Source organism: Salmo trutta, chromosome 21 (assembly GCF_901001165.1).
Source record: "Salmo trutta chromosome 21, fSalTru1.1, whole genome shotgun sequence".
Taxonomy (NCBI): Eukaryota; Metazoa; Chordata; class Actinopteri; order Salmoniformes; family Salmonidae; genus Salmo; species Salmo trutta.
The window spans coordinates 40,973,974-41,001,511 of NC_042977.1; the positions used below are offsets into that span (position 1 = coordinate 40,973,974).

General features: G+C 44.7%; 2 protein-coding genes across 2 annotated transcripts; both read right to left on the bottom strand.

The window, feature by feature from the left end:
* Window positions 1-459: 459 nt before the first annotated feature.
* Window positions 460-1,807, bottom strand: LOC115156416 (C-C motif chemokine 20-like). Its single transcript, XM_029703852.1, has 4 exons — window positions 1,430-1,807; window positions 1,172-1,283; window positions 822-899; window positions 460-670 (listed from the first exon to the last, which is right to left on the bottom strand). Exons 1-4 carry the CDS (start codon window positions 1,515-1,517, stop codon window positions 634-636), a joined length of 315 nt encoding a protein of 104 aa, XP_029559712.1. The 5' UTR covers window positions 1,518-1,807; the 3' UTR covers window positions 460-633.
* Window positions 1,808-22,442: 20,635 nt separating this feature from the next.
* On the bottom strand, window positions 22,443-24,339 carry LOC115157449 (C-C motif chemokine 20-like). Its single transcript, XM_029705708.1, has 4 exons — window positions 23,951-24,339; window positions 23,556-23,667; window positions 23,217-23,294; window positions 22,443-23,065 (listed from the first exon to the last, which is right to left on the bottom strand). The coding sequence occupies exons 1-4, from the start codon at window positions 24,036-24,038 to the stop codon at window positions 23,029-23,031; spliced, it is 315 nt and encodes a 104-aa protein (XP_029561568.1). The 5' UTR covers window positions 24,039-24,339; the 3' UTR covers window positions 22,443-23,028.
* Between the last annotated feature and the right edge of the window lie 3,199 nt (window positions 24,340-27,538).

A 27,538-nucleotide genomic window follows, 5' to 3' on the forward strand; every position in this document is an offset into this window, starting at 1 on the left:
CCCACTCATACCACACAAGATGAATACACAAAAGAAGTGAGAATTCTTAGTAAAATATAAATGATTTATTATAGATATCAAATGTAACAGTAACTGTTAAATGTAACAGATTTGATCAATGATCTGATCATACACAAGACCTTTATCAATAAAAGGGTTAAAACGTGCGATTTCTGATGCTCATAGAACAAGATCACACCATTAAACTCTGCCAACACAGAGATTATTTCATATACAAATAGGTTATATAACATAATAAACTGGGTGGTTCCAGCCCTGAATGCTGATTGGCTGACAGCTGTGGTATGTCAGACCGTATACTATCGGTATGACAATAAATCATATTTTTACTGCTCTAATTATGTTAGTAACCAGTTTATAATAGCAATAAGGCTCCTCGGTGGTTTGTCATATGTGGCCAATATACTACGGCTAAGGGCTGTGTCCAGGTGCTCCAGGTTGCTTATATTCTTCATTTATTATACTTTTCAGTACAGAAAAATGTCTGCTAAAATTCAGGTAGTTGGATAAACTTAGAGATAGCAGGGTTCCAGCATGTTCGCATTCTCCTCCGTTAATGAAGGTCGCAACATGAACTCTTCGTCCCGTGTACCCTTGTGATGAGAACTATTCCTATGACCTTTTCTTGTTCAATCCTTCCGCTCTCTCCCTGTAGAGAAGAAATAAAGTTATGTCATCCATTTCTTACAACCATCGTTTTACCTAATATCCTTATCATAAACCCTACACACACTGTCAGTATAATTCAATTCCATGGAACCAAATAATTTTTTCCTGAATAAATATGAATGAATTCTTACCTCAGCATGCGAACAGCTTTTATAACCCAGCTCTTGGTGGGATCCACACAAGGGAATCTCCCTCTGACAGTGTGGAAACTGGAAGAGAACATGTTGAAGAGACAACATCAGTCAATCATCAGTGCTTTATAGGCTTACATCTCTATAATATCACATTGCAAATAAATCAATACAATTTATATCAAGCTATCAAATTGTATTAATTCTGTTATACAATTATTTCATACTTAATGATAAACTTAAATTGATGAAATAATACATTCACTACAATTCATCCTTTCATTTTACTTGCAATTTGTCTCAGACCTATTAAGCACAGTTCTACTGTTAGACCTTCCAAAGTCACTCACATGATAGCATCAATGTTGCACTCGTCAGTCACTCTCTGTACGGAAAAGCCACGGATGAGACCAATGTCTATCCTACCCTGGGAGTAACGTGTACAACAGCCTGTAGGAAAACCTATTGAGCAAAAAGACAAGAAATGTTATCATGTATAGGAATTAAAAAACATTTTCTAAAAAACAAGGAGAGAAGGAGACAGAGGCAGACAGACAGACAGACAGACAGACAGACAGACAGACAAAACTTTCACATCCAATATTGACCTCGTTTAGCAGCAGAAACCTCAGTAGTGAACAGCCCCACAGCCAGGAGCACGAGCAGCACAATAACAGGGGCTCTGATCTGGGCCATCTCTTCTTCTGTGGTGCTGTAGTTAGTGATGTGATGAGCTGCTGTCTTGTCTTCAGAAAGAGAGCTTCAGTGGCTGTGTGAGGTCCTACTCATCACCAGAGCTATATATACACTCCTGGTGCAGGTAGAGAGTGAAATGGGCTTTCCTACCCACGCCTTAACACCAAAGTTCCACGGCAGAAGTTCCCCATCACTTTCCCCAATGAGCAAAAAAGGGAAACAAGATTCTTGAACAGAACAAGAGGGAGACTGTTTGAACAACTTTTACATGTTTATTTATATACAGCATTTATTCTGAGCTGATTGAAATGCACAACAATATATGTTTATCTAAATGCTTGTACCTTTGTTGAGGTGTTTTATATTATATCTCAGTATTTCTTTATCCTGGTGCTGGGGACCCAAAGGGTTTAGTTTTGCCCCTAGTGCTACACACCTGATTCCACTAATTACCTCATCATCAAAACCCTGCTCAGACGTTGCATGCATCAACCAATGGTTGTGTGGCACGTCATCGACCGTGCTGTCGAGCACCAGATTGCTATTAGAACATGTGGTTAGCTCATACGTAAAATACCTATCCAGGCATTGTAAGATCTACAATGCATCAGCAACGCCCAGGCAGAGGAACACTCCCAATGATTAGTGGAATCAGGTGTCTAGTGCTACGGCAATAACAGAAATGTTCACACCTTTTGGTCCCCATTAAGAAACACTGTTCTATCCTATGATTCTATGTGATCTAGTTATAAATATAAGGAGTGTAGGGTGAATTACATGCCAACCACTGTCAGTCTAAGTGACAAGAAAAAAATCCCCATCAAAATATGTCAGTTTAAGCTAGAGATATCAGGTTTTTGCATGGGCTGCATCTTAGTCCACCTCATCCACGTATGTCGGCCTTCCGCATACGCAGTGAACGATGTCAGACCATGAGAATTCCGCAAAATCCGTCTTCTCACAAAAACGTCTGTAGAGTCCGAATGGTTCTCCGGTTCTCAGTTTTGCTCTACGTCCCCAACAAGTAACACTGATGTGCCAACTTCTGTCTGTAGCGTCCGAACCGTTTGGGCTACAAACTAACACTCCACTAATACCATACGGACTCTCACGAACACGGTGGTGTTCTTTGTTTTGCTCTACGACCCCCACAAGTGTCATGGGACTCGTCTGAAGGTACCAATACAAATGAATAGACGTATGGAGGTAGGTTTGTGCCAACAAAAACATGGGGATAAATATGTATCCTAAAAAACCTAAATATTTCCTGAGTTTTCTTATATCTCCTAGATATAGGACAGACACTTTTAGAGGTTTTAACACCTTTGCTGTGGTTATGTGTGTATGTGTAACCATGTACCCACATCAATGAAACCACCACAGATCATATCATAGAACATACTGTATGTACAGTTATCAGATGTATCAGTTGGTCTAGGAGGAAACACAGTGCATTGTGCGCCACACAGAGGAGGCTGGTGGAAGGAGCTATAGGAGGACGGGCTCATTCTAATGGAATTCATGAAATGGTACCAAACACATCAAACACATGGAAACAACGTGTTGGACTCTTTTCCATTGATTCCATTCCAGCCATTACAATGAGCCTGTCCTCCTAAAGCCCCTCTCACCAGCCTCCTCTAGCACCACAGTGATAAAGTCTATTGAGTCAAACCATGGAACTGCCCCTGTTTATGTCCTATGAAGCTGTGAAAGGGCATATTTGGGGTGGTGATGTTGATAAAAAAAATATGTGATGTGTTAGATAGCAATGTTTATGTCCTATGAAGCTGTGAAAGGGCATATTTGGGGTGGTGATGTTGATAAAAGAAAATATGTGATGTGTTAGATAGCAAACAAACCAGAAAATCTGGAATTTAATTTCACCACAGGGTGTTGCACTGAGGATGAGCAAGAACTTTTCTTACAAGACATATGACAACTACGATGACATAATGACCCCAGGGCTCTGAGTTGTAATTCCTAATTCTACAGCTCTGACTGATGGTCAACATTCTATACTAGAGGAACACTCCCCTAACCTGTTGAGCAGGGGATTTTCAAATGGCGACTTTGAAGGTGAACTTTCAGGTGTGACTTTGTTTGGTAAGTAAATACACGCAGCAGGGAAATACAAGAGGAATTCAATCTCATATCTGATCAATCTAATAGTCATGTGTGTGTGTGTGTGTGTGTGTGTGTGTGTGTGTGTGTGTGTGTGTGTGTGTGTGTGTGTGTGTGTGTGTGTGTGTGTGTGTGTGTGTGTGTGTGTGTGTGTGTGTGTGTGTGAGACTTAGACCTCGTGCACTGACGTGCATGGATGTGGGCTGTTAGGTTGTAACGGCGTTGGTAGTCGTGGTGTGAGGAATGAGGCGCAGGAAGCAACAAGCACAGGGAGTGTTGTTTTTTAATAACACTTTGAGAGAAAAACAAAGTTCCCAAACACAGGGGAATAAATATAAGGTACGACAATGCCAAGCCGACACGAACTAGACAGTCGATTACAACAATTAATCCCGCACGACAAGGAGCGGGCCAGCTAAACTAAATAGCCCATCTAATGGCTAATTGACCACAGGTGTATAAAATAAAAAAAAGGGAAAAGCAAAAGGGAATCGGTGGCAGCTAATAGGCCGGTGACGACGACCGCCGAGCGCCACCCGAGCAGGAGGGGGCGCCACCGTCGGTGGGAATCGTGACAGTACCCCCCTCCTGACGCGCGGCTCCCGCAGCGCGCCGACACCGGCCTCGAGGTCGACCCGGAGGGCGAGGTGCAGGGCGATCCGGACGGAGGTAGTGGAAATCCCTCAACATGGATGGGTCCAGGACGTCCTCCGCCGGCACCCAGCACCTCTCCTCCGGGCCGTACCCCTCCCAGTCCACGAGGTACTGCAGGCCCCTCGCCCAGCGTCTCGAGTCCAGAATGGCCCGTATGCTGTACGCCGGGGACCCCCCGATGTCCAGAGGGGGCGGAGGGACCTCAGGCACCTCATCTTCGTGAAGGGGACCAGCTACCACCGGCCTGAGGAGAGACACATGAAACGAGGGGTTAATACGGTAATAGGAAGGGAGTTGCAACCGATAACACACCTTGTTTATCCTTCTCAGGACTTTGAAGGGCCCCACACACTGCGGCCCCAGCTTCCGGCAGGGCACGCGGAGGGGCAGGTTCCGGGTCGAGAGCCAGACCCTGTCTCCCGGTGCGAACACGGGCGCCTCACTGCGGTGGCGATCAGCACTCCTCTTCTGCCGTGCACTGGCCTCCTTTAGTGAGTCCTGGACGGCTCTCCAGGTCTCCTTGGAGTGCTGAACCCAGTCCTCCACCGCAGGAGCCTCGGTCTGGCTCCAGTGCCATGGTGCCAGGACCGGCTGGTAACCTAACACACACTGAAAGGGTGATATGTTAGTAGAGGAGTGGCGAAGTGAGTTCTGGGCTAATTCAGCCCAGGGTATATACCTCGCCCACTCCCCTGGCCGGTCCTGGCAATACGACCTCAGGAACCTGCCCACCTCCTGGTTCACCCTCTCCGCCTACCCATTGCTCTCGGGGTGATAACCGGAGGTCAAACTGACCGAGACCCCCAGCCGCTCCATAAACGCTCTCCAGACCCTGGATGTGAACTGGGAACCTCGATCAGAGACAATGTCCTCCGGCACCCCGTAGTGCCGGAAGACGTGGGTAAATAGGGCCTCCGCAGTCTGCAGGGCCGTAGGGAGACCGGGCAATGGAAGGAGACGGCAGGACTTAGAGAACCGATCCACAACCACCAGAATCGCTGTGTTCCCCTGAGAGGGGGGAAGATCTGTCAAGAAGTCGATGGACAGGTGCGACCATGGTCGTTGTGGAACGGGGAGGGGCTGTAACTTCCCTCTCGGTAGATGCCTAGGAGCCTTACTCTGGGCACACACCGAACAGGAAGAGACATAGGACCTCACGTCCTTCGCCAAGGTGGGCCACCAGTACTTCCCCCTTAGACTCCGCACTGTCCTCGCCTCACCAGGATGACCCGCAGTAGGTAGCGTGTGCGCCCACCGAATCAAACGATCACGAACACCGAGCGGCACATACATGCGCCCCACGGCACCTGCGTAGGCGCAGGTTCCAACACCAATGCCCGCTCGATGTCCGCGTCCACCTCCCATACCACTGGTGCCACCAGCCTAGACGCTGGAATGATGGGAGTTGGATCGATGGGCCGGTCCTCCGTGTCATAGAGACGGGACAGCGCGTCGGCCTTAGTATTCATTGAACCCGGTCTATAGGAGATGGTAAACCTAAACCGGGCGAAGAACATGGCCCACCTCGCCTGACGCGGATTCAGTCTCCTCGCTGCCCGGATGTACTCCAGGTTTCGGTGGTCGGTCCAGATGAGAAAGGGGTGCTTAGCCCCCTCAAGCCAGTGCTGCCACACCCTCAGAGCTTTGACCACCGCTAGCAACTCCCTGTCCCCCACATCGTAGTTACGCTCCGCCGAACTGAGCTTCTTCGAAAAGAAAGCGCAGGGGCGGAGTTTCGATGGCGTACCCGAGCGCTGTGATAGCACGGCACCCACCCCAGCCTCGGATGCGTCCACCTCCACTACGAATGCTAAAGACGGGTCCGGGTGCGCCAACACGGGTGCGTCGGTGAACAGCGTCTTCAACTTTTTGAAGGCTCCGTCCGCCTCCGTCGACCATCGCAAACGCACTGGCCCCCCCTTCAGCAGTGAGGTAATGGGAGCCGCTACCTGGCCAAAACCCTGGATAAACCTCCGGTAGTAATTGGCAAAGCCTAAGAACCGCTGCACCTCCTTCACCGTGGTTGGAGTCGGCCAATTACGCACGGCCTTAACGCGGTCACACTCCATCACCACCCCCGTGGTGGAAATGCGATAACCCAGAAAGGAGACGGCTCGTTTGGAAAACTCACACTTCTCAGCCTTAACGTATAGGTCATGCTCCAGCAGTCTACCAAGCACCTTGCGCACCAGGGACACATGCGCGGAGCGGGTGGCGGAATATATCAGAATGTCATCGATATAGACAATCACGCCCTGCCCGTGCAGGTCCCTGAGAATCTCGTCAACAAAGGATTGAAAGACGGTTGGAGCATTTTTCAACCCATACGGCATGACGAGGTACTCATAATGGCCTGATGTGGTACTAAAGGCGGTTTTCCACTCGTCTCCCTTCTTGATACGCACCAGATTGTACGCGCTTCTGAGATCCAGTTTTGTGAAGAACTGTGCTCCGTGAAATGATTCCACCGCTGTAGCGATAAGAGGTAGTGGGTAACTAAACCCCACCGTGATAGCGTTTAGACCTCGGTAATCAATGCACGGATGCAGACCTCCCTCCTTCTTCTTCACAAAAAAGAAACTCGAGGAAGCGGGTGAGATGGAGGGCCGAAAGTACCCCTCTCCATAGCCGCCGTCTCCTCCTGTGACAAGGGGTACACGTGACTCTTGGGAAGCGCAGCGTTAACCTGGAGATCTATCGCACAATCCCCCTGTCGATGGGGTGGTAATTTAGTCGCCCTCTTTTTACAAAAAGCGATCGCCAAATCGGCGTATTCAGGGGGAATGCGCACGGTGGACACCTGGTCTGGACTCTCCACCGACGTGGCACCTATGGAAACTCCTAGACACCTCCCTGAACACTCCTCTGACCACTCCTGGAGAAACCCCTGTTTCCACAAAATACGGGGATTGTGACCAGCTAGCCAGGGGACCCCCAGCACCACCGGAAACGCAGGCAAATCAATAAGGAAAAAACGAATGCGTTCCATATGATTCCCCTGCGTTACCATGTCCAGTGGCACCGTAGACTCCCTGACCAGCCCTGACCCTAATGGTCGGCTATCTAGGGAGTGCACGGGGAAGGGGGAATCTAACGGCACCCGCGGAATACCCAGCTTAATGGCAAGTCCACGGTCCATAAAATTCCCAGCTGTGCCTGAATCGACTAGCGCCCTATGCTGGGAAGAGGGAAAAAATTTAGTAAACAAAACAGGTAAAAACACGTGACCAACAGGGGGTTCTGGGTGAGTCTGGTGCTGACTCACCTGAGGTGACCGAGAAGTGTTCTGCCTGCCATCTCGACTCCCAGACTGGCTCCTCCAGCACCGGTTGGCCGTGTGTCCTCTCCGACCACAGCTGGTGCAGGAGGAGCCACCTCCTCCGGTACGCCTTGGCACGCCCCCCCCCCACCTCCATAGGGGTAGGGGCGGGGGTGCACGGGGGTGGAACAGGCAGGACCCTCTCCGAACGCCTATGTTGGTCTGTGTGGCTCCCGATCAGGGACAGCTGGTTATCGTTGTTCCTGATTGGGAGTCATATATTAGGAGTGTGTTTGTCAGCTGGTTTTTGTGGGTTGTTTTATTTCACACTGCTGTATGTAAGTACATAGCCTGTTAAACTATCTACTCGTTCATGTTTATTGTTTTGTCCGTGCCCATCATAATTTAAATAAAATGATGTGAAGTTTGTGACAGAACAACCCACCAAACCAAGACCAAGCAGCGGAGAAAGGAGCGGCAGGTTGAGGATATGGACTATCTTGAGAGATTGAGCTGGGAACAGATTCTGGCCGGAGAGGGCCCGTGGAGGAAGACTGGTGAGGACCAGGAATGCTACCGGGGTACACGACTGGCGAGGAAGCCGGAGAGGCACCCCCAATAAATGTTTTGGGGGGGGCACACGGGTAGTTTGGCTAGGCCAAGGAAGAGCCATAAGCCAGCTACCCGTGAGTATGTGGAGGAGCGTATGGAGTGGAGGGTGACGTGTTTTGCTGAGGCGCGCACAATCTCGCCCATACGCACGCACAGGCCGGTGCGCGCTATTCCAGCCCCTCGCAGATGCCGTGCTAGAGTGGGCATCCAGCCTGGTAGGATGATGCCTGCTCAGCGCGTCTGGTCGCCGGTACGCCTCCTCGGACCAGGCTACCTTACGCCCGCTCTACGCACGGTAACCATCAAACCCCTGCACAGCCCAGTTCGCCCTGTACCAGCACCCCACTCATGCAGGGCTGCTAGTTCCGTCCAGCCAGGACGGGTTGTGCAGGAGGTGCGGTCAAGGCCACCTGTTCGCCTCCATGGTCCAGTCTTTCCGGTTCCCGCCTCTCGTGCTGACCCGGAAGTGAGTACCTCCAGTCTGGCATGACCAGTACCAGCACCACGGATCAAGCTTCCCATGGGTCAGCCTAGCCTGTTCCCGCTCCTCGCACTAGCCATGGGGTGCATGGTTTAAAACTGGCAGTTCCAGTACCAGCACCACGCATTAGGCTTATAGTGCATAATAGTAGTTCCTCTCGGCCGGTTACGGCTTCCTGCACTAGCCCTAGGGTGCGTGTCTTCAGCCTGGTACCTCCTCTACCAGCCCCACGCATCAGGCTTCCAGTGCGTCAGCCCAGCCTCGAGAGTTCGGCAACAGTGTGCAGTCCTGAGTATCCGGCAAGTGTGCAGTCCTGAGTATCCGGCAAGTGTGCAGTCCTGAGTATCCGGCAAGTGTGCAGTCCTGAGTATCCGGCAAGTGTGCAGTCCTGAGTATCCGGCAACAGTGTGCAGTCCAGAGTATCCGGCAACAGTGTGCAGTCCAGAGTATCCGGCACCTGTGTGCAGTCCAGAGTATCCGGCACCAGTGTGCAGTCCAGAGTATCCGGCACCAGTGTGCAGTCCAGAGTATCCGGCACCAGTGTGCAGTCCAGAGTATCCGGCACCAGTGTGCAGTCCAGAGTATCCGGAAAAAGTGTGCAGTCCCGAGTATCCGGCAACAGTGTCCGGTCCGGAACCGAGGGAGTCTGCCTGCGACCCGGAACCGAGGGAGTCTGCCTATGACCCGGAACCGGGTGAGTCTGCCTGCGACCCGGAACTAAAGGAGTCTGCCTGCGACCCGGAACCGAGGGAGTCTGTCAGCGATCCGGAACCAAGTGAGTCTGTATGGGATCTGGAACTGAATAAGTGTTTGATTAACTGTGAACTAAATGAGTCTGCCTACAGCATTAAATGGAATGAGTCTGCCTACGATCCGGAACGGAATGAGTCTGCCTACGACCTGGAACTGAGTGAGTCTGACTACGGTCCGGAGCCAAGCAAGTGTGTCTACAGGTTGGAGGGCAGTAGGCCCGAACCAGAGCCACCTCCAGGATAGGTGGGTTGGGGAGGGGGGGTGTAGCACAAGTGACGTCGTTGACGGCAGCCACCCTCCCTTCCCTCCCTTTTTTTTGTTAAGTGGGTATTTGGTTTTATGTTTTGTTGTGGTATTGGGGATTTTTGTGGTTTCTTTTGTAGGTGCATTTGGGGTTTGCACCTTTAGGGAGGGTACTGTCATGTCCTGACCAGCAGAGGGAGTAGTTGTTTAGTATTTTTGGTCAGGACGTGGCAGAATTACTGTGTTGTATGTGTTTTTCTGGTATTTCTGTTTCTATGTTGGTGTGTGCGGCTCCCGATCAGGGACAGCTGGGTATCGTTGTTCCTGATTGGGAGTCATATATATTAGGAGTGTGTTTGTCACCTGGTTTTTGTGGGTTGTTTTATTTCGCACTGCTGTATGTAAGTACATAGCCTGTGAAACTGTCTAGTCATTCATGTTTATTGTTTTGTCCATGTCCATCGTAATTTAAATAAAATGATGTGGCGCACGCAAGCCGCTGTGTATTGGTCAGATAATGATTTCGAAATATCCTCAGATGAAGGTGAAGTTTGTGACACACAGCTGTAATCACTGCCACAAACAGTTCTAAAAACATGTTTTCACTTTTTCATTATGAGGTATTGTATGTAGATGGTTGAGAAAACAATCTATTTAATCTATTTTGAAATCAGGCTGTAACATAACAAAATGTGGAATAAGTCAAGAGGTATGAATACTTTCTGAAGGCACTCTATTTAACCCACTGAGTCAATACATACAGACTTAAAATCATTTGCCATTTTAATAAATGGAACACTAGTCACTTTAATAATTCCACTTTAATAACGTTTACATATCTTGCATTACTCATCTCATATGTATATACTGTATTCTATACTATCTATTGCATCTTAGCCTATGCCGCTCTGACATTGCTCATCCATATATTTCTATGTTATTATTCAATTCCTTACTTAGACTTGTGTTTTTTAGGTATTTGTTGTGGAATTGTTAGATATTACTTGTTAGATATTGCTGCACTGTCGGAACTAGAAGCACAAGCATTTCGCAATTCTCGCAATAACATCTGCTAACCATGTGCATGTGAACAATACATTTTCATTTGGACTTGATTTGAATCCCTTTTGGCAGCTATTACAGCAGTGAGTCTTTCTGGGAATCTTAGAGCTATGCCCACCTGGATTTTACAATATTTGTCCATTATTCCTTAAAATATTCTTCAGCCTCTGTTAATGTGGTTGTTGATCATTGCTAGACAGTCATTTTGAAGTCTTGCCATAGATTTTCAAGCTGATTTAAGTCCAAACTGTAACTAGGCCCCTCAGGAACATTCACTATAGCTCCTACATACAGTAGGCCTTCTAATCACAACGGACTAAATGTGTTTGAATTGAACAATCAAACTTCTTTTTAAGGCTACTTGTACATTACATCACATCGTCACACAATCCCAACGTTATGTAATCCTCTATTATACAATGATAACGTCTCCCTTAGAATTTTGCTGACATGCATCATTGTATAGTTGACGTACATTCTTGATCCGGGCCCACAGTGGAAGGGAGTTTACCAAGGCACCAACAATGTGACCTATGTGTCAACCTTCCCTGACCCAAATACATGTTGAGACTGAAGTTTCCACCTTGTTCCTCATATGCTGGGTCTGCGGTCCAGAAAAGGGCTTCATATTTCCAACTGAGAAAGTATTTAAACTAGAATTCCAGATCATTGGATCAGATCATCTTGGTATCTCATTCTGAGGAGAGAGTTCCAGGTATCTGTTGAACTTCACTGCCTGTCTAGACCTCTGAACCTGACAAGATGGCAAAGCTTGCTGTGACTCTCTCTACTCTGCTCCTGCTGTTGTTGGCACTGATGACTCTGGGTGAAACTAGTAAATAGGACAGGATCTGTCATCTAATGTGCTGTTCGCTACCATCAGTGTCAAAGCAAATAAAATCAAAGTTTATTTGTCACGTGCACCGAATACAACAGGTGTAGACCTTACAGTGAAACGCTTCCTTACAAGCCCTAGAAGCGATGCCATATACAGTAGTGAGCCTATATACAGTAGAGAGGCTATAACAGTAGTGAGCCTGAATACAGTAGAGAGGCTATAACAGTAGTGAGCCTATATACAGTAGTGAGGCTATAACAGTAGTTATCCTGAATACAGTAGAGAGGCTATAACAGTAGTGAGCCTATATACAGTAGCCTGTGTTGTGCTTGGTGTACGCTAGCCTGTGTTGGGCTTAGTGTACGCTAGCCTGTGCTGAACTTGGTGTAGGCTATCCTGTGTTGGGCTTGGTGTAGGCTAGCCTGTGTTGGGCTTGGTGTAGGCTAGCCTGTGTTGGGATTGGTGTAGGCTAGCCTGTGTTGGGATTGGTGTAGGCTAGCCTGTGCTGGGATTGGTATAGGCTAGAGTGTGTTGGGCTTGGTGTAGGCTAGCCTGTGCTGGACTTGGTGTAGGCTAGCCTGTGTTGGGCTTGGTGTAGGCTAGTGTATTGGGCTTGGTGTAGGCTAGAGTGTGTTGGTCTTGGTGTAGGCTAGAGTTTTTTGGGCTTGGTGTAGGCTAGCCTGTGTTGGGATTGGTGTAGGCTAGAGTGTGTTGGGCTTGGTGTAGGGTAGAGTGTGTTGGGCTTTAAGTAGGCTAGAGTGTGTTGGGCTTGGTGTAGGGTAGAGTGTGTTGGGCTTGGTGTAGGGTAGCCTGTGTTGGGCTTAGTGTACGCTAGCCTGTGTTGGGCTTGGTGTAGGCTAGAGTGTGTTGGGCTTGGTGTAGGCTAGAGTGTGCTGGGCTTGGATTAGGCTAGACTGTGTTGGGATTGGTGTAGGCTAGAGTGTGTTGGAGGAACACTCCCAATGATTAGTGGAATCAGGTGTCTAGTGCTACGGCAATAACAGAAATGTTCACACCTTTTGGTCCCCATTAAGAAACACTGTTCTATCCTATGATTCTATGTGATCTAGTTATAAATATAAGGAGTGTAGGGTGAATTACATGCCAACCACTGTACCTCAATTGAACAATATATCAATTCTACAGTTTAACGCCCTTTAACTCTCATAACCAAAGGATGTGGGAGATATTCCAATCATATAAAAACCTATGTATTTTGATTCAGACAGAATATCTGTGGTCTCTAATTAATAGCCAATATACGTACCCGTTTGTCAATCTAAGTGACAGTCCAAAAAATCCCCATCAAAATACGTCAGTTTAAGCTAGAGATATCAGATTTTTGCATGGGCTGCATCTCAATCCACCACATCCACGTATGTCGGCCTTCCGCATACGCAGTGAAAGATGTCAGACCATGAGAATTCCTCTGTTTTGCTCTACGTCCCCCACAATCCTCACAGGACTCGTCTGAATTCGGTAACACTGATGTGCCAACTTCTGTCTGTAGTGTCTGAACCGTTTGGGCTACAAACTAACACTCCACTAATACCACACGGACTCTCACGAACACGATGGTGTTCTCTGTTTTGCTCTACGACCCCCACAAGTGTCACGGGACTCGTCTGAAGGTACCAATACAAATGAATAGACGTATGGAGGTAGGTTTGTGCCAACAAAAACATGGGGATAAATATGTATCCCAAAAAAAGTTTTAACACCTTTGCTGTGGTTATGTGTGTATGTGTAACCATGTACCCACATCAGTGAATCCACCACAGATCATATCATAGAACATACTGTATGTACAGTTATCAGATGTATGAGTTGGTCTAGGAGGAAACACAGTGCATTGTGCGCCACACAGAGGAGGCTGGTGGAAGGAGCTATAGGAGGACGGGCTCATTCTAATGGAATTCATGAAATGGTACCAAACACATCAAACACATGGAAACAACGTGTTGGACTCTTTTCCATTGATTCCATTCCAGCCATTACAATGAGCCTGTCCTCCTAAAGCCCCTCTCACCAGCCTCCTCTAGCACCACAGTTATAAAGTCTATTGAGTCAAACCATGGAACTGCCCCTGTTTATGTCCTATGAAGCTGTGAAAGGGCACATTTGGGGTGGTGATGTTGATAAAATAAATATGTGATGGTTTGATAGCAAACAAACCAGAAAATCCCCACAGAACCAGTAAAGAACTTTAATTTCACCTCCGGGTGTTGCACTGAGGATGAGCAAGAACTTTTCTTACAAGACGTATGACAACTATGATGACATAATGACCCCAGGGCTCTGAGTTGTAATTCCTAATTCTACAGCTCTGACTGATGGTCAACATTCTATACTAGAGGAACACTCTCCTAACCTGTTGAGCAGGGGAATTTCAAATGGCGACTTTGAAGGTGAACTTTCAGGTGTGACTTTGTTTTGTAAGTAAATACACACAGCAGAGAAATACAAGAGGAATTCAATCTCATATCTGATCAATCTAATTGTCACGTCTGTGTGTGTGTGTGTGTGTGTGTGTGTGTGTGTGTGTGTGTGTGTGTGTGTGTGTGTGTGTGTGTGTGTGTGTGTGTGAGACTTAGACCTCGTGCACTGATGTGCATGGACGTGGGCTGTTAGGTGTAGGTTGTCTTGATAATATGGTTATTTTCTAGGTCAGAGGAACACAGAATGTGTTGATGCCCTCAACTCAAAGGGGGAAAAGTGTTTCTGTGACAACTAAATAGGTCATGATGAAGGGGTTTTAACAGTTCCTCTTTAGTTGTTGCATAACTGTCCCTGTGACAACCACAACATTTTCCCCTTTGAGTTTGTCACACGATGCATTAATTGGGACATTTTATCAGGTTTAAATTAATATTGAGACATTTAACACATGCGACTACCATGCGAAAACTGGGACAAAGTGGGAGGATCCTCTCCATTCACAGAACAATTGAAGACCACTTCAATGAGCTGAAGTGATGAGTAAAAGCTTAACTCTCACACCCACTGATACTTGTTTAATATAACATAGAACTCAAAGGATTCTTGCAATTCAGAAGTTCATGTTTCATATCATTAGCTCTTATTACAGTAAGCTGAGATACATGGAAAAGTACAGTGCCTTCAGAAAGTATTCACACCCCTTGATTTTTCCCACATTTTGTTGTGTTACCGCCTGAAATTAAAATGGATCAAATGTAGATTTTGTGTCACTGGCCTTCACACAATACCCCAAAATGCCAAAGTGGAATTATGTTTCCAGAATTTTTTCAACAAATTAATACAAAAGCAGTCAATAGGTATTCAACACCTTTGTTATGACAAGCCTAAATAAGTTCAGGAATTCAGTTTTGCTAACAACTCACAAAATAAGTTGCATGGACTAACTCTGTGTGCAATAATAGTGTTTAACCTGATTTTTGAATGACTACCTCATCTCTGTACCCTACACATACAATTATGTTTAATGTCCCTCAGTTGAATAGTGAATTTCAAACACAGATTCAACTACAAGGACCAGGGAGGTTTTCTAATGCCTCCCAAAGAAGAGCACCTATTGCTAGATGGGTCAAAATAAAATAAAAAAAGCAGACATTGAAAATCCCTTTGAGCATGGTGAAGTTATTAATTACAATTTGGATGGTGTATCAATACACCCAGTCACTACAAAGATACAAGCGTCCTTCCTAACTCAGTTTCCGGAGAGGACGGAAACCTCTCAGGGATTTCACCATGAGGCCAATAGTGACCTTAAAAAGTTGCAGAGTTGAATAATGGAGAAAACTGAGGATGGATCTACATTGTAGTTACTCCACAATACTAACCTGTGAGGACAGACGATGGGAGATGAGAAGCAAGTACAGGGAGTGAATATTTAATAAATAACGGACATGAAACAAAACAAGGACAGCGTTTGGACAAGAGGAACAAAACGACATTAATGCAGAAACAGGGAAGAAACTGAGGAAGTGACAGATATAGGGGAGACAATCAATAAGGTAACAGAGTCTAGGTGAGTCCCAATAAGTGCTGATGCGCATAACGATTGTGACAGGTGTGCGTAGTGATGGGCCGCCTGGCGCCCTCGAGCACCAGAGAGGGGGAGCGGGAGCAGGCGTGACATAACCTGAATGACAGAATGAAAAGAAGGAAGCCTGTATAGAATAAAAATATTCCAAAACATGCATCCAGTTTGCAACAAGGTACTAAAATAAAACTGCAAAAGATGCTTCAAAGATATTAACTTTATGTCTTGAATATGCGGTGTTATAGTTGTGGCAAATCCAGCACAACACATCACTGAGTATCACTTCATATTTTCAAGCATAGTGGTGGATGCATTATGTTATGGGTATGCTTGTCATCAGCAATGACTAGGGAGTATTTAGGATACAATGAAATGTAATACAGGTAAGCACAGGCAAAATCCTAGAAGAAAACCTGGTTCAGTCTGCTTTCCAACAGACACTGGGAGAGAAATTCATCTTTCAGCAGGACAATAACCTAAAACACAAGGCCAAATATTCACTGGAGTTGTTCACCAAGACGACATGTTCCTGAGTGGCCTAGATACAGTTTTGACTTCAATCAGATTCAAAAAACGTGTTTCCACTTTTTCATTATGAGGTATTGTATGTAGATGGGTGAGAAAACAATCTATTTAATCTATTTTGAAATCAGGCTGTAACATAACAAAATGTGGAATAAGTCAAGAGGTATGAATACTTTCTGAAGGCACTCTATTTAACCCACTGAGTCAATACATACAGACTTGAAATCATTGTCCATTTTAATAAATGGAACACTAGTCACTTTAATAATTCCACTTTAATAACGTTTACATATCTTGCATTACTCATCTCATATGTATATACTGTATTCTATACTATCTATTGCATCTTAGCCTATGCCGCTCTGACATTGCTCATCCATATATTTCTATGTTATTATTCAATTCCTTACTTAGACTTGTGTTTTTTAGGTATTTGTTGTGGAATCTTTAAATATTACTTGTTAGATATTGCTGCACTGTCGGGACTAGAAGCACAAGCATTTCACTATACTCGCAATAACATCTGCTAACCATGTGTATGTGAACAATACATTTTGATTTGGATTTGATTTGAATCACTTTTGGCAGCTATTACAGCGGTGAGTCTTTCGGGGGTCCCTAAGAGCTTTGCACACCTGGATTTTACAATATTTGTCCATTATTCCTTAAAATATTCTTCAGCCTCTGTTAAGTTGGTTGTTGATCATTGCTAGACAGTCATTTTGAAGTCTTGCCATAGATTTTCAAGCTGATTTAAGTCCAAACTGTAACTAGGCCCCTCAGGAACATTCACTATAACTCCTACATACAGTAGGCCTTCTAATCACAAAGGACTAAATGTGTTTGAATTGAACAATCAAACTTCTTTTTAAGGCTACTTGTACATTACATCACATCGTCACACAATCCCAACGTTATGTAATCCTCTATTATACAATGATAACGTCTCCCTTAGAATTTTGCTGACATGCATCATTGTATATTTCACGTAAATTCTTGATCCGGGCCCACAGTGGAAGGGAGTTTACCAAGGTACCAACAATGTGACCTATGTGTCAAACTTCCCTGACCCAAATACATGTTGAGACTGAAGTTTCCACCTTGTTCCTCATACGCTGGGTCTGCGGTCCAGAAAAGGGCTTAATATTTCCAACTGAGAAAGTATTTAAACTAGAATTCCAGATCATTGGATCAGATCATCTTGGTATCTCATTCTGAGGAGAGAGTTCCAGGTATCTGTTGAACTTCACTGCCTGTCTAGACCTCTGAACCTGACAAGATGGCAAAGCTTGCTGTGACTCTCTCTACTCTGCTCCTGCTGTTGTTGGCACTGATGACTCTGGGTGAAACTAGTAAATAGGACAGGATCTGTCGTCTAATGTGCTGTTCGCTACCATCAGTGTCAAAGCAAATCAAATCAAAGTTTATTTGTCACGTGCACCGAATACAACAGGTGTAGACCTTACAGTGAAATGCTTCCTTACAAGCCCTAGAAGCGATGCCATATACAGTAGTGAGCCTATATACAGTAGAGAGGCTATAACAGTAGTGAGCCTGAATACAGTAGAGAGGCTATAACAGTAGTGAGCCTATATACAGTAGAGAGGCTATAACAGTAGTGAGCCTGACTATAGTAGAGGCTATAACAGTAGTGAGCCTATATACAGTAGTGAGGCTATAACAGTAGTGATCCTGAATACAGTAGAGAGGCTATAACAGTAGTGAGCCTATATACAGTAGCTTGTGTTGTGCTTGGTGTACGCTAGCCTGTGTTGGGCTTAGTGTACGCTAGCCTGTGCTGAACTTGGTGTAGGCTATCCTGTGTTGGGCTTGGTGTAGGCTAACCTGTGTTGGGCTTGGTGTAGGCTAGCCTGTGTTGGGATTGGTGTAGGCTAGCCTGTGTTGGGATTGGTGTAGGCTAGCCTGTGCTGGGATTGGTATAGGCTAGAGTGTGTTGGGCTTGGTGTAGGCTAGCCTGTGCTGGACTTGGTGTAGGCTAGCCTGTGTTGGGCTTGGTGTAGGCTAGAATGTATTGGGCTTGGTGTAGGCTAGAGTGTGTTGGTCTTGGTGTAGGCTAGAGTGTGTTGGGCTTGGTGTAGGCTAGCCTGTGTTGGCATTGGTGTAGGCTAGAGTGTGTTGGGCTTGGTGTAGGGTAGAGTGTGTTGGGCTTTAAGTAGGCTAGAGTGTGTTGGTCTTGGTGTAGGGTAGAGTGTGTTGGGCTTGGTGTAGGGTAGCCTGTGTTGGGCTTAGTGTACGCTAGCCTGTGTTGGGCTTGGTGTAGGCTAGAGTGTGTTGGGCTTGGTGTAGGCTAGAGTGTGCTGGGCTTGGATTAGGCTAGACTGTGTTGGGATTGGTGTAGGCTAGAGTGTGTTGGGCTTGGTGTAGGCTAGAGTGTGTTGGGCTTGGTGTAGGCTAGCCTGTGTTGGGCTTGGTGTAGGCTAGCCTGTGTTGGTCTTGGTGTAGGCAAGTCTGTGTTGGGCTTGGTGTAGGCTAGCCTGTGTTGGGCTTGGTGTAGGTTAGCCTGTGTTGGGATTGGTGTAGGCTAGCCTGTGTTGGGATTGGTGTAGGCTAGAGTGTGTTGGGCTTGGCGTAGGCTAGCCTGTGTTGGTCTTGGTATAGGCTAGCCTGTGTTGGGCTTGGTGTAGGCTAGCCTGTGCTGGGATTGGTGTGGCCTGTGCCCACATTTCCCTCCTTTCCCACACAGGGCCAATGCAGTCATGTTTGCTCGGTAGGCTAATCCTTCTTTAATGAAATGATTTCATCATGAGGAGAGGAAGAAAACAACTCATTGAATCATACTTAAGACATCATTATCATTATAACATGACAAAAGAAACCTACGCTGATAATAACTTATTGACCACCATATATTATTAATTGCTATTTCATTACTGTATAAATAGGGTTATTGGACTCGCTGGGCTGTCCACGTGCAACATGAATGCTCACGGCAGATGTTGGATCAATATCCACCTTCGTGACATGGCACGCAGGCACGCAGGCACACATAAACACACACAAACACACATACACACACCACTTAAAGATAATGCTCTGTAAATCTCTCAGTAAGGGCTGTAATGAAGGTCACCGGACTAGTTAACGTTTCATCTAAACTCTCTGCTTCCTGATGTGTGTGTGCCTGTGTTTGTGTGTATATATTTGTGTGTGTTTCTTGTTAAGGGTTCAGGATAGAATTGTAGCAGGTATACAATCACCCACAGACTGGGTTTAAAACTCATAGTCTTTTAGACTTTACAGTTTGATTTTCTATAATTTGACAGGTTCTGCTTCCCTCAAGTGGCTAGAGTGAGACTTACACTAAACAGGATAAGGACCGTCAGAGCCCTGTTCTGAGAATCAGGTTTGAGGAGTCGCGAGGTAACTTTGGTCAACTCTGAGTTCAACTCCTTCAAATAAGAAGCTATTTAGAACCTGGTTCAAGGAGAACCCTTTTGGGCTCCATGTATGACCCTTTCCAGAACCCAAAATGGATCTATGTGGAAATAAAAAAGGTTTCATACCCATCTAACGGCCTGTCATATTGATTTAAGTGGGAAAACACATCATGATCTACATCACACGGGGTCAATGAACAGCTGTTCCTGATCGGGAGCCACACAGGCCAACAAAGAAACAGACATACTAGAAAAACCATACAACATAAAAATTTAATTTCTGCCACGTCCTGACCAAAATACTACACAACTACTGCCTCTGCTGGTCAGGACGTGACAGAAATTCCATTTTTAGTTCTTCTTTTATAAATCAGAGTTCAACCTACACCTTAATTCATCTGGGTCTGTGAAACTGGTCCATTAATTCTGAAGGATAGGCGTCACGCTAGCGGGACACCTGGCGACAACATCCGGTGAAATTGGAGGGCGCACAATTAAAATAAATATTCGTAATATTAAACATTCATGAACATACAACTATCTTATACCATTTAAAAGCTTAAATTATTAACTGCGTAGTCCGATTTACAATAGGCTTTACTGTGAACGCATACCATGCGATTGTCTGGGGACGGCACCCCACATCCACATATTTTTCAACAAGCACAGGCTTCACAAAATCACAAATAGCGATTAAATGAATCTCTTACTTTTGAAAATCTTCCTCTGTTTGCAATCCCAAGGGTCCCAGCTACAACATGAATGGTTGTTTTGTTAGAGAAAATCCTTCTTTATATCCATTAAATAGGCTTTAATATGATACTTGTGCTTTGTCTTTTACAAATGAGTCATATTTTATATAAATTGATTAATCTATTTATTTATTTAAACATGTTGTACATGTTTTGGTTCATGTTTGTAAATTGTGATTTCCATCACTATCTGAGATGCAGAGTACATGGTGTTTTCATAGCTCAGATGTTTGATATTGTAACGGACGTCGTAGTAATTGGACCAAGGCGCAGCGGGTTGAGTGCTCATCTTAACTTTTATTGTGAACACGACTAATAAACAAACGAACAGTCTTGTAGGCTCACACAGCAGTACAAAGAACAACCTCCCACAATTCCCATGACAAACACATTCCTAATTATAGGACCTTCAATCAGAGGCAACGATAGACAGCTGCCTCCAATTGAAGGCCCCAATCCCAATTACCTAAACACAGATCTAAACACCCTAGAACAGACATAGAAATATACAAACATAGAACAATGAACAAACCCCGGAATACATAAATGAAACACCCCTCTACATACACACACACCCCAAACCGTATAAAACAAATACCCCCTGCCACGTCCTGACCAAACTATGATAACAAATAACCCCTTTACTGGTCAGGACGTGACAGATATTCCTATTTAATTGTCCAATGGACGAGGCCTAACAAATATAGTCTGTTTAGCAAATATGAAAATAGCTATGTATTTTTGTTGCTGTAAATTCACCAATATATTTATACTAGCTGTACGCCACCCTATGGCTGTAAATCTATTTGAAACATTTAGATTTTTTTTATCACTGTTTATGTGTTGAACTATTGAATTCTCACAGGAAACAAATTTGGTTGCAAATGCAGAATGAGAACTTCCAGAACTGGAATTTCACTGCTTTGATAGTAGAGACAACAGTGTGTGTTGTGACACAGTTTGGAATTTGGGAATGTAACACTGATTGACGACTCAGTGCTGATGTCATTGGCTCCTCTTGGTTTTGCTACCTTTATAGATGAATATGAACAGCTCTTGTAAATAGTCATATATCTGATTGTTTTGAATGAATATGCATTTGTCACAACATCAACTCTTGCCTAAAACCTGCAAAGGAACAAGAAGAAACAGTATGAAACTGCTCTTGTTAGCCAGGTAGAAGTTATTGAACATTGTATACAACCATCAAGGCCAGGTCTATGTAGATTTCAATGTAATCCAAAAAGAACAACTTGGAGCTTAAACACCATTGACATCCAAAGTGAATGTACTGTATGTCATCTCTACAAGGCCTTTGGAATAGGAGTGTTTTTATAAGAAACACTGTGAGAGTATTTCACCCTCTGGTGACCTCTCATGGTGTAGTGTCCTCTATAGTTACTACATCCACCCACTGGTGACCTCTCATGGTGTAGTGTCCTCTACAGTTACTACATCTGCCCACTGGTGACCTCTCATGGTGTAGTGTCCTCTATAGTTACTACATCCACCCACTGGTGACCTCTCATGGTGTAGTGTCCTCCACTGTTACTACATCCACCCACTGGTGACCTCTCATGGTGTAGTGTCCTCTACAGTTACTACATCCACCCACTGGTGACCTCTCATGGTGTAGTGTCCTCTACAGTTACTACATCTACCCACTGGTGACCTCTCATGGTGTAGTGTCCTCTATAGTTACTACATCCACCCACTGGTGACCTCTCATGGTGTAGTGTCCTCTACAGTTACTACATCTACCCACTGGTGACCTCTCATGGTGTAGTGTCCTCTACAGTTACTACATCTACCCACTGGTGACCTCTCATGGTGTAGTGTCCTCTACAGTTACTACATCTACCCACTGGTGACCTCTCATGGTGTAGTGTCCTCTACAGTTACTACATCCACCCACTGGTGACCTCTCATGGTGTAGTGTCCTCTACAGTTACTACATCCACCCACTGGTGACCTCTCATGGTGTAGTGTCCTCTACAGTTACTACATCCACCCACTGGTGACCTCTCATGGTGTAGTGTCCTCCACTGTTACTACAGGCTGGTTATTATACAACCTGGATTCAAACCAGGCTGTCTGTAGTGACGCCTCAAGCACTGAGATGCAGTGTCTTAGACCGCTGCGGCACTCAGGAGCCCCACTCATACCACACAAGATGAATACACAAAAGAAGTGAGAATTCTTAGTAAAATATAAATGATTTATTATAGATATAAAATGAACAGTAACTGTTAAATGTAACAGATTTGATCAATGATCTGATCATACACAAGACCTTTATCAATAAAAGGGTTAAAACGTGCGATTTCTGATGCTCATAGAACAAGATCATACCATTAAACTCTGCCAACACAGAGATTATTTCATATACAAATAGGTTATATAACATAATAAACTGGGTGGTTCCAGCCCTGAATGCTGATTGGCTGACAGCTGTGGTATGTCAGACCGTATACTATCGGTATGACAATAAATCATATTTTTACTGCTCTAATTATGTTAGTAACCAGTTTATAATAGCAATAAGGCTCCTCGGTGGTTTGTCATATGTGGCCAATATACTACGGCTAAGGGCTGTGTCCAGGTGCTCCAGGTTGCTTATATTCTTCATTTATTATACTTTTCAGTACAGAAAAATGTCTGATAAAATTCAGGTAGTTGGATAAACTTAGAGATAGCAGGGTTCCAGCATGTTCGCATTCTCCTCCGTTAATGAAGGTAGCAACATGAACTCTTCGTCCCGTGTACCCTTGTGATGAGTACTATTCCTATGACCTTTTCTTGTTCAATCCTTCCGCTCTCTCCCTGTAGAGAAGAAATAAAGTTATGTCATCCATTTCTTACAACCATCGTTTTACCTAATATCCTTATCATAAACCCTACACACACTGTCAGTATAATTCAATTCCATGGAACCAAATCATTTTTTCCTGAATAAATATGAATGAATTCTTACCTCAGCATGCGAACAGCTTTTATAACCCAGCCCTTGGTGGGATCCACACAAGGGAATCTCCCTCTGACAGTGTGGAAACTGGAAGAGAACATGTTGAAGAGACAACATCAGTCAATCATCAGTGCTTTATAGGCTAACATCTCTATAATATCACATTGCAAAATAAATCAACACAAATAATATCAAGCTATCAAATTGTATTACTTCTGTTATACAATTATTTTATACTTAATGATATACTTAAATTGATGAAATAATACATGTACTACAATTCCTCTTTTCATTTGTCTCAGACCTATTAAGCACAGTTCTACTGTTAGACCTTCCAAAGTCACTCACATGATAGCATGAATGTTGCACTCGTCAGTCATTGTCGGTACAGAAAAGCCACGGATGAGACCAATGTCTATCCTACCCTGGGAGTAACGTGTACAACAGCCTGTAAGAAAACCTATTGAGAAAAAAGACAAGAAATGTTATCATGTATAGGAATTAAAAAACATTTTCTAAAAAACAAGGAGAGAGGGAGACAGAGGCAGGCAGGCAGGCAGGCAGGCAGGCAGGCAGGCAGGCAGGCAGGCAGGCAGGCAGGCAGACAGACACAGACAGACAGACAGACAGACAGACAGACAGACAGACAGACAGACAGACAGACAGACAGACAGACAGACAGACAGACAGACAGACAGACAGACAGACAGACTAAGACACAACTTTCACAGCAGAATATTGACCTCGTTTAGCTGCAGAAACCTCAGTAGTGAACAGCCCCACAGCCAGGAGCACGAGCAGCACAATAACAGGGGCTCTGATCTGGGCCATCTCTTCTTCTGTGGTGCTGTAGTTAGTGATGTGATGAGCTGCTGTCTTGTCTTCAGAAAGAGAGCTTCAGTGGCTGTGTGAGGTCCTACTCATCACCAGAGCTATATATACACTCCTGGTGCAGGTAGAGAGTGAAATGGGCTTTCCTACCCACGCCTTAACACCAAAGTTCCACGGCAGAAGTTCCCCATCACTTTCCCCAATGAGCAAAAAAGGGAAACAAGATTCTTGAACAGAACAAGAGGGAGACTGTTTGAACAACTTTTACATGTTTATTTATATACAGCATTTATTCTGAGCTGATTGAAATGCACAACAATATATGTTTATCTAAATGCTTGTACCTTTGTTGAGGTCTCCTACATTTTTTGATTATGTTAAGTGAGTTTGTGTTTTATATTATATCTCAGTATTTCTTTATCCTGGTGCTGGGGACCCAAAGGGTTTAGTTTTGCCCCTAGTGCTACACACCTGATTCCACTAATTACCTCATCATCAAAACGCTGCTCAGACGTTGCATGCATCAACCAAAGGTTGTGTGGCATTCCCGCTCAGCCCAGTCCAAACAGTTCGCTGCTCTGGCACCCCAATGGTGGAACAAGCTCCCTCACGACTCCAGGACAGCGGAGTCAATCGCCACCTTCCGGAGACACCTGAAACCCCACCTCTTTAAGGAATACCTGGGATAGGATAAAGTAATCCTTCTAACCCCCCCCCCCTTAAAGATTTAGATGCACTATTGTAAAGTGGTTGTTCCACTAGATATCATAAGGTGAATGCACCAATTTGTAAGTCGCTCTGGATAAGAGCGTCTGCTAAATGACTTAAATGTAATGTAAATGTAATGTCATCGACCGTGTTGTCAAGCACCAGATTGCTATTAGAACATGTGGTTAGCTCATACGTAAAATACCTATCCAGGCATTGTAAGATGGAGCATGCATCAGCAACGCCCAGGCAGAGGAGCACTCCCAATGATTAGTGGAATCAGGTGTCTAGTGCTACTTTTCTTACAAGACGTATGACAACTATGATGACATAATGACCCCAAGGCTCTGAGTTGTAATTCCTAATTCTACAGCTCTGACTGATGGTCAACATTCTATACTAGAGGAACACTCCCCTAACCTGTTGAGCAGGGGAATTTCAAATGGCGACATAGAAGGGGAACTTTCAGGTGTGACTTTGTTTTGTAAGTAAATACACACAGCAGAGAAATACAAGAGGAATTCAATCTCATATCTGATCAATCTAATAGTCACGTGTGTGTGTGTGTGTGTGTGTGAGTGTGTGTGTGTGTGTGTGTGTGTGTGTGTGTGTGTGTGTGTGTGTGTGTGTGTGTGTGTGTGTGTGTGTGTGTGTGTGTGTGTGTGTGTGTGTGTGTGTGTGTGTGTGTGTGTGTGTGAGAGACTTACCTCGTGCACTGATGTGCATGGACGTGGGCTGTTAGGTGTAGGTTGTCTTGATAATATGGTTATTTTCCAAGTCAGAGGAACACAGAATGTGTTGATGCCCTCAACTCAAATGGGGAAAAGTGTTTCTGTGACAACTAAATAGGTCATCTGTCACGTCCTGACCAGTGAAAAGGGTCATTTGCCATAGTAGAATGGTCAGGGCGTGGCAGGGGGGTGGTTTTGTGTGTTTTGGGGGTTTTGTTTCCAGGGGAATTTGTTCTAGTTTTCTATTTCTATGTTTCGTTTTCCATGTTCGGCTGAGTATGGTTTCCAATCAGAGGCAGATGTCTTTAATTATCTCTGATTGGAAGCCATACTTAGGCAGCCTGTTTTCCTTTGGGTTTTGTGGGTGGTTATTTTCCGTTTAGTTGTTGTACCTGACGGAACTGTTGGTCGTTTTGTTATTTTTGTAAAGTGTTCTTCATTAAAGAATTAAGAAAGAGCACTAGCCACGCTGCGCCTTGGTCAATTCAATACGACGCTTGTGACATCATCATAAAGGGGTTTTAATAGTTCCTCTTCAGTTGTTGCATCACTGTCCCACAGCCTTTTCCCCCTTGAGTTAGTCACGATGCATTAATTGGGACATAATCATGTTTATATAAATATTGAGACATTTAACACATTGGTGCTGTTTTTTTGCAATTTATAACCTTACACAACTACCATGTGAAAACTGGGACAAAGTGGGAGGATCCTCTCCATTCACAGAACAATTGAAGACCACTTCAATGAGCTGAAGTGATGAGTAAAAGCTTAACTCTCACACCCACTGATACTTGTTTAATATAACATAGAACTCAAAGGATTCTTGCAATTCAGAAGTTCATGTTTCATATCATTAGCTCTTATTACAGTAAGCTGAGATACATGGAAAAGTACAGTGCCTTCAGAAAGTATTCCACATGTTTTGTTACAGCCTGAAATTAAAATGGATCAAATTGAGATTGTGTGTCACTGGACTACACAATATACCCCAACAAATGTTCAACAAATTAATAAAAAATGTGTCAATAAGTATTCAACCCCTTTGTTATGGGCAGCCAAAATAAGTTCAGGAGTAAATATTGGCTTAACTCATTATTGCACACAGTGAGTCCGTGCAACTGATCAAGTTTAATGTAAGACGCCGACAGTGTCGAAGTAAAAAAAGTTTTACTCGAACAAGGACAGGTCAAGGGCAGGCAGAGGTCAGAATCCAGATAGGAGGGGCAAAGGTACAGTACGGCAGGCAGGCTCAGGTCAGGGCAAGCAGGTCAAAACCGGAAAACTAGAATACAGGGATTATAGCAAAGACAGGAGCAAGGGAAAAAACGCTGGTAGGTTTGAACGAACAAAAAGAACTGGCAACAGAAAACACAGGTATAAATACACAGGGGATAATGGAGAAGATGAGTGACACCTGGAGGAGGGAGGAGACAATCAAAGATAGGTGCCACAGATCAGGGTGTGACAATCGTGTTTAACCTGATTTTTGAATGACTGCCTCATGTCTGTACCCCACACATACAATTATGTTTAATGTCCCTCAGTTGAATAGTGAATTTCAAACACAGATTCAACTACAAAGACCAGGGAGGTTTTCTAATGCCTCTCAAAGAAGAGCACCTATTGCTAGATGGGTCAAAATAAAATAAAAAAAGCAGACATTGAAAATCCCTTTGAGCATGGTGAAGTTATTAATTACAATTTGGATGGTGTATCAATACACCCAGTCACTACAAAGATACAAGCGTCCTTCCTAACTCAGTTTCCGGAGAGGACGGAAACCTCTCAGGGATTTCACCATGAGGCCAATAGTGACCTTAAAAAAGTTACAGAGTTGAATAATGGAGAAACTGAGGATGGATCTACATTGTAGTTACTCCACAATACTAACCTGTGAGGACAGACGATGGGAGATGAGAAGCAAGTACGGGGGGGGAGGAGGAATTAATAAATAACGAACATGAAACAAAACAAGGACTGTGTCTGGACAAGGGGAACAAAATGACATCAATGCTGACACGGGGAAGAAACTGAGGAAGTGACAGATATAGGGGAGAC

Bases quoted from the DNA above. Each gene is read 5' to 3' on its own strand.
- LOC115157449 (XM_029705708.1), bottom strand. From the start codon at position 24,038: ATGGCCCAGATCAGAGCCCCTGTTATTGTGCTGCTCGTGCTCCTGGCT. The intron at 23,668-23,950 runs GTCAATATTCTG...TTTTCTCAATAG, and splicing joins GGTTTCTGCAGCTAAACGAG to GTTTTCTTACAGGCTGTTGT. The intron at 23,066-23,216 runs GTAAGAATTCAT...TCTTCTCTACAG, and splicing joins AAAGCTGTTCGCATGCTGAG to GGAGAGAGCGGAAGGATTGA.
- LOC115156416 (XM_029703852.1), bottom strand. From the start codon at position 1,517: ATGGCCCAGATCAGAGCCCCTGTTATTGTGCTGCTCGTGCTCCTGGCT. The intron at 1,284-1,429 runs GTCAATATTGGA...TTTGCTCAATAG, and splicing joins GGTTTCTGCTGCTAAACGAG to GTTTTCCTACAGGCTGTTGT. The intron at 671-821 runs GTAAGAATTCAT...TCTTCTCTACAG, and splicing joins AAAGCTGTTCGCATGCTGAG to GGAGAGAGCGGAAGGATTGA.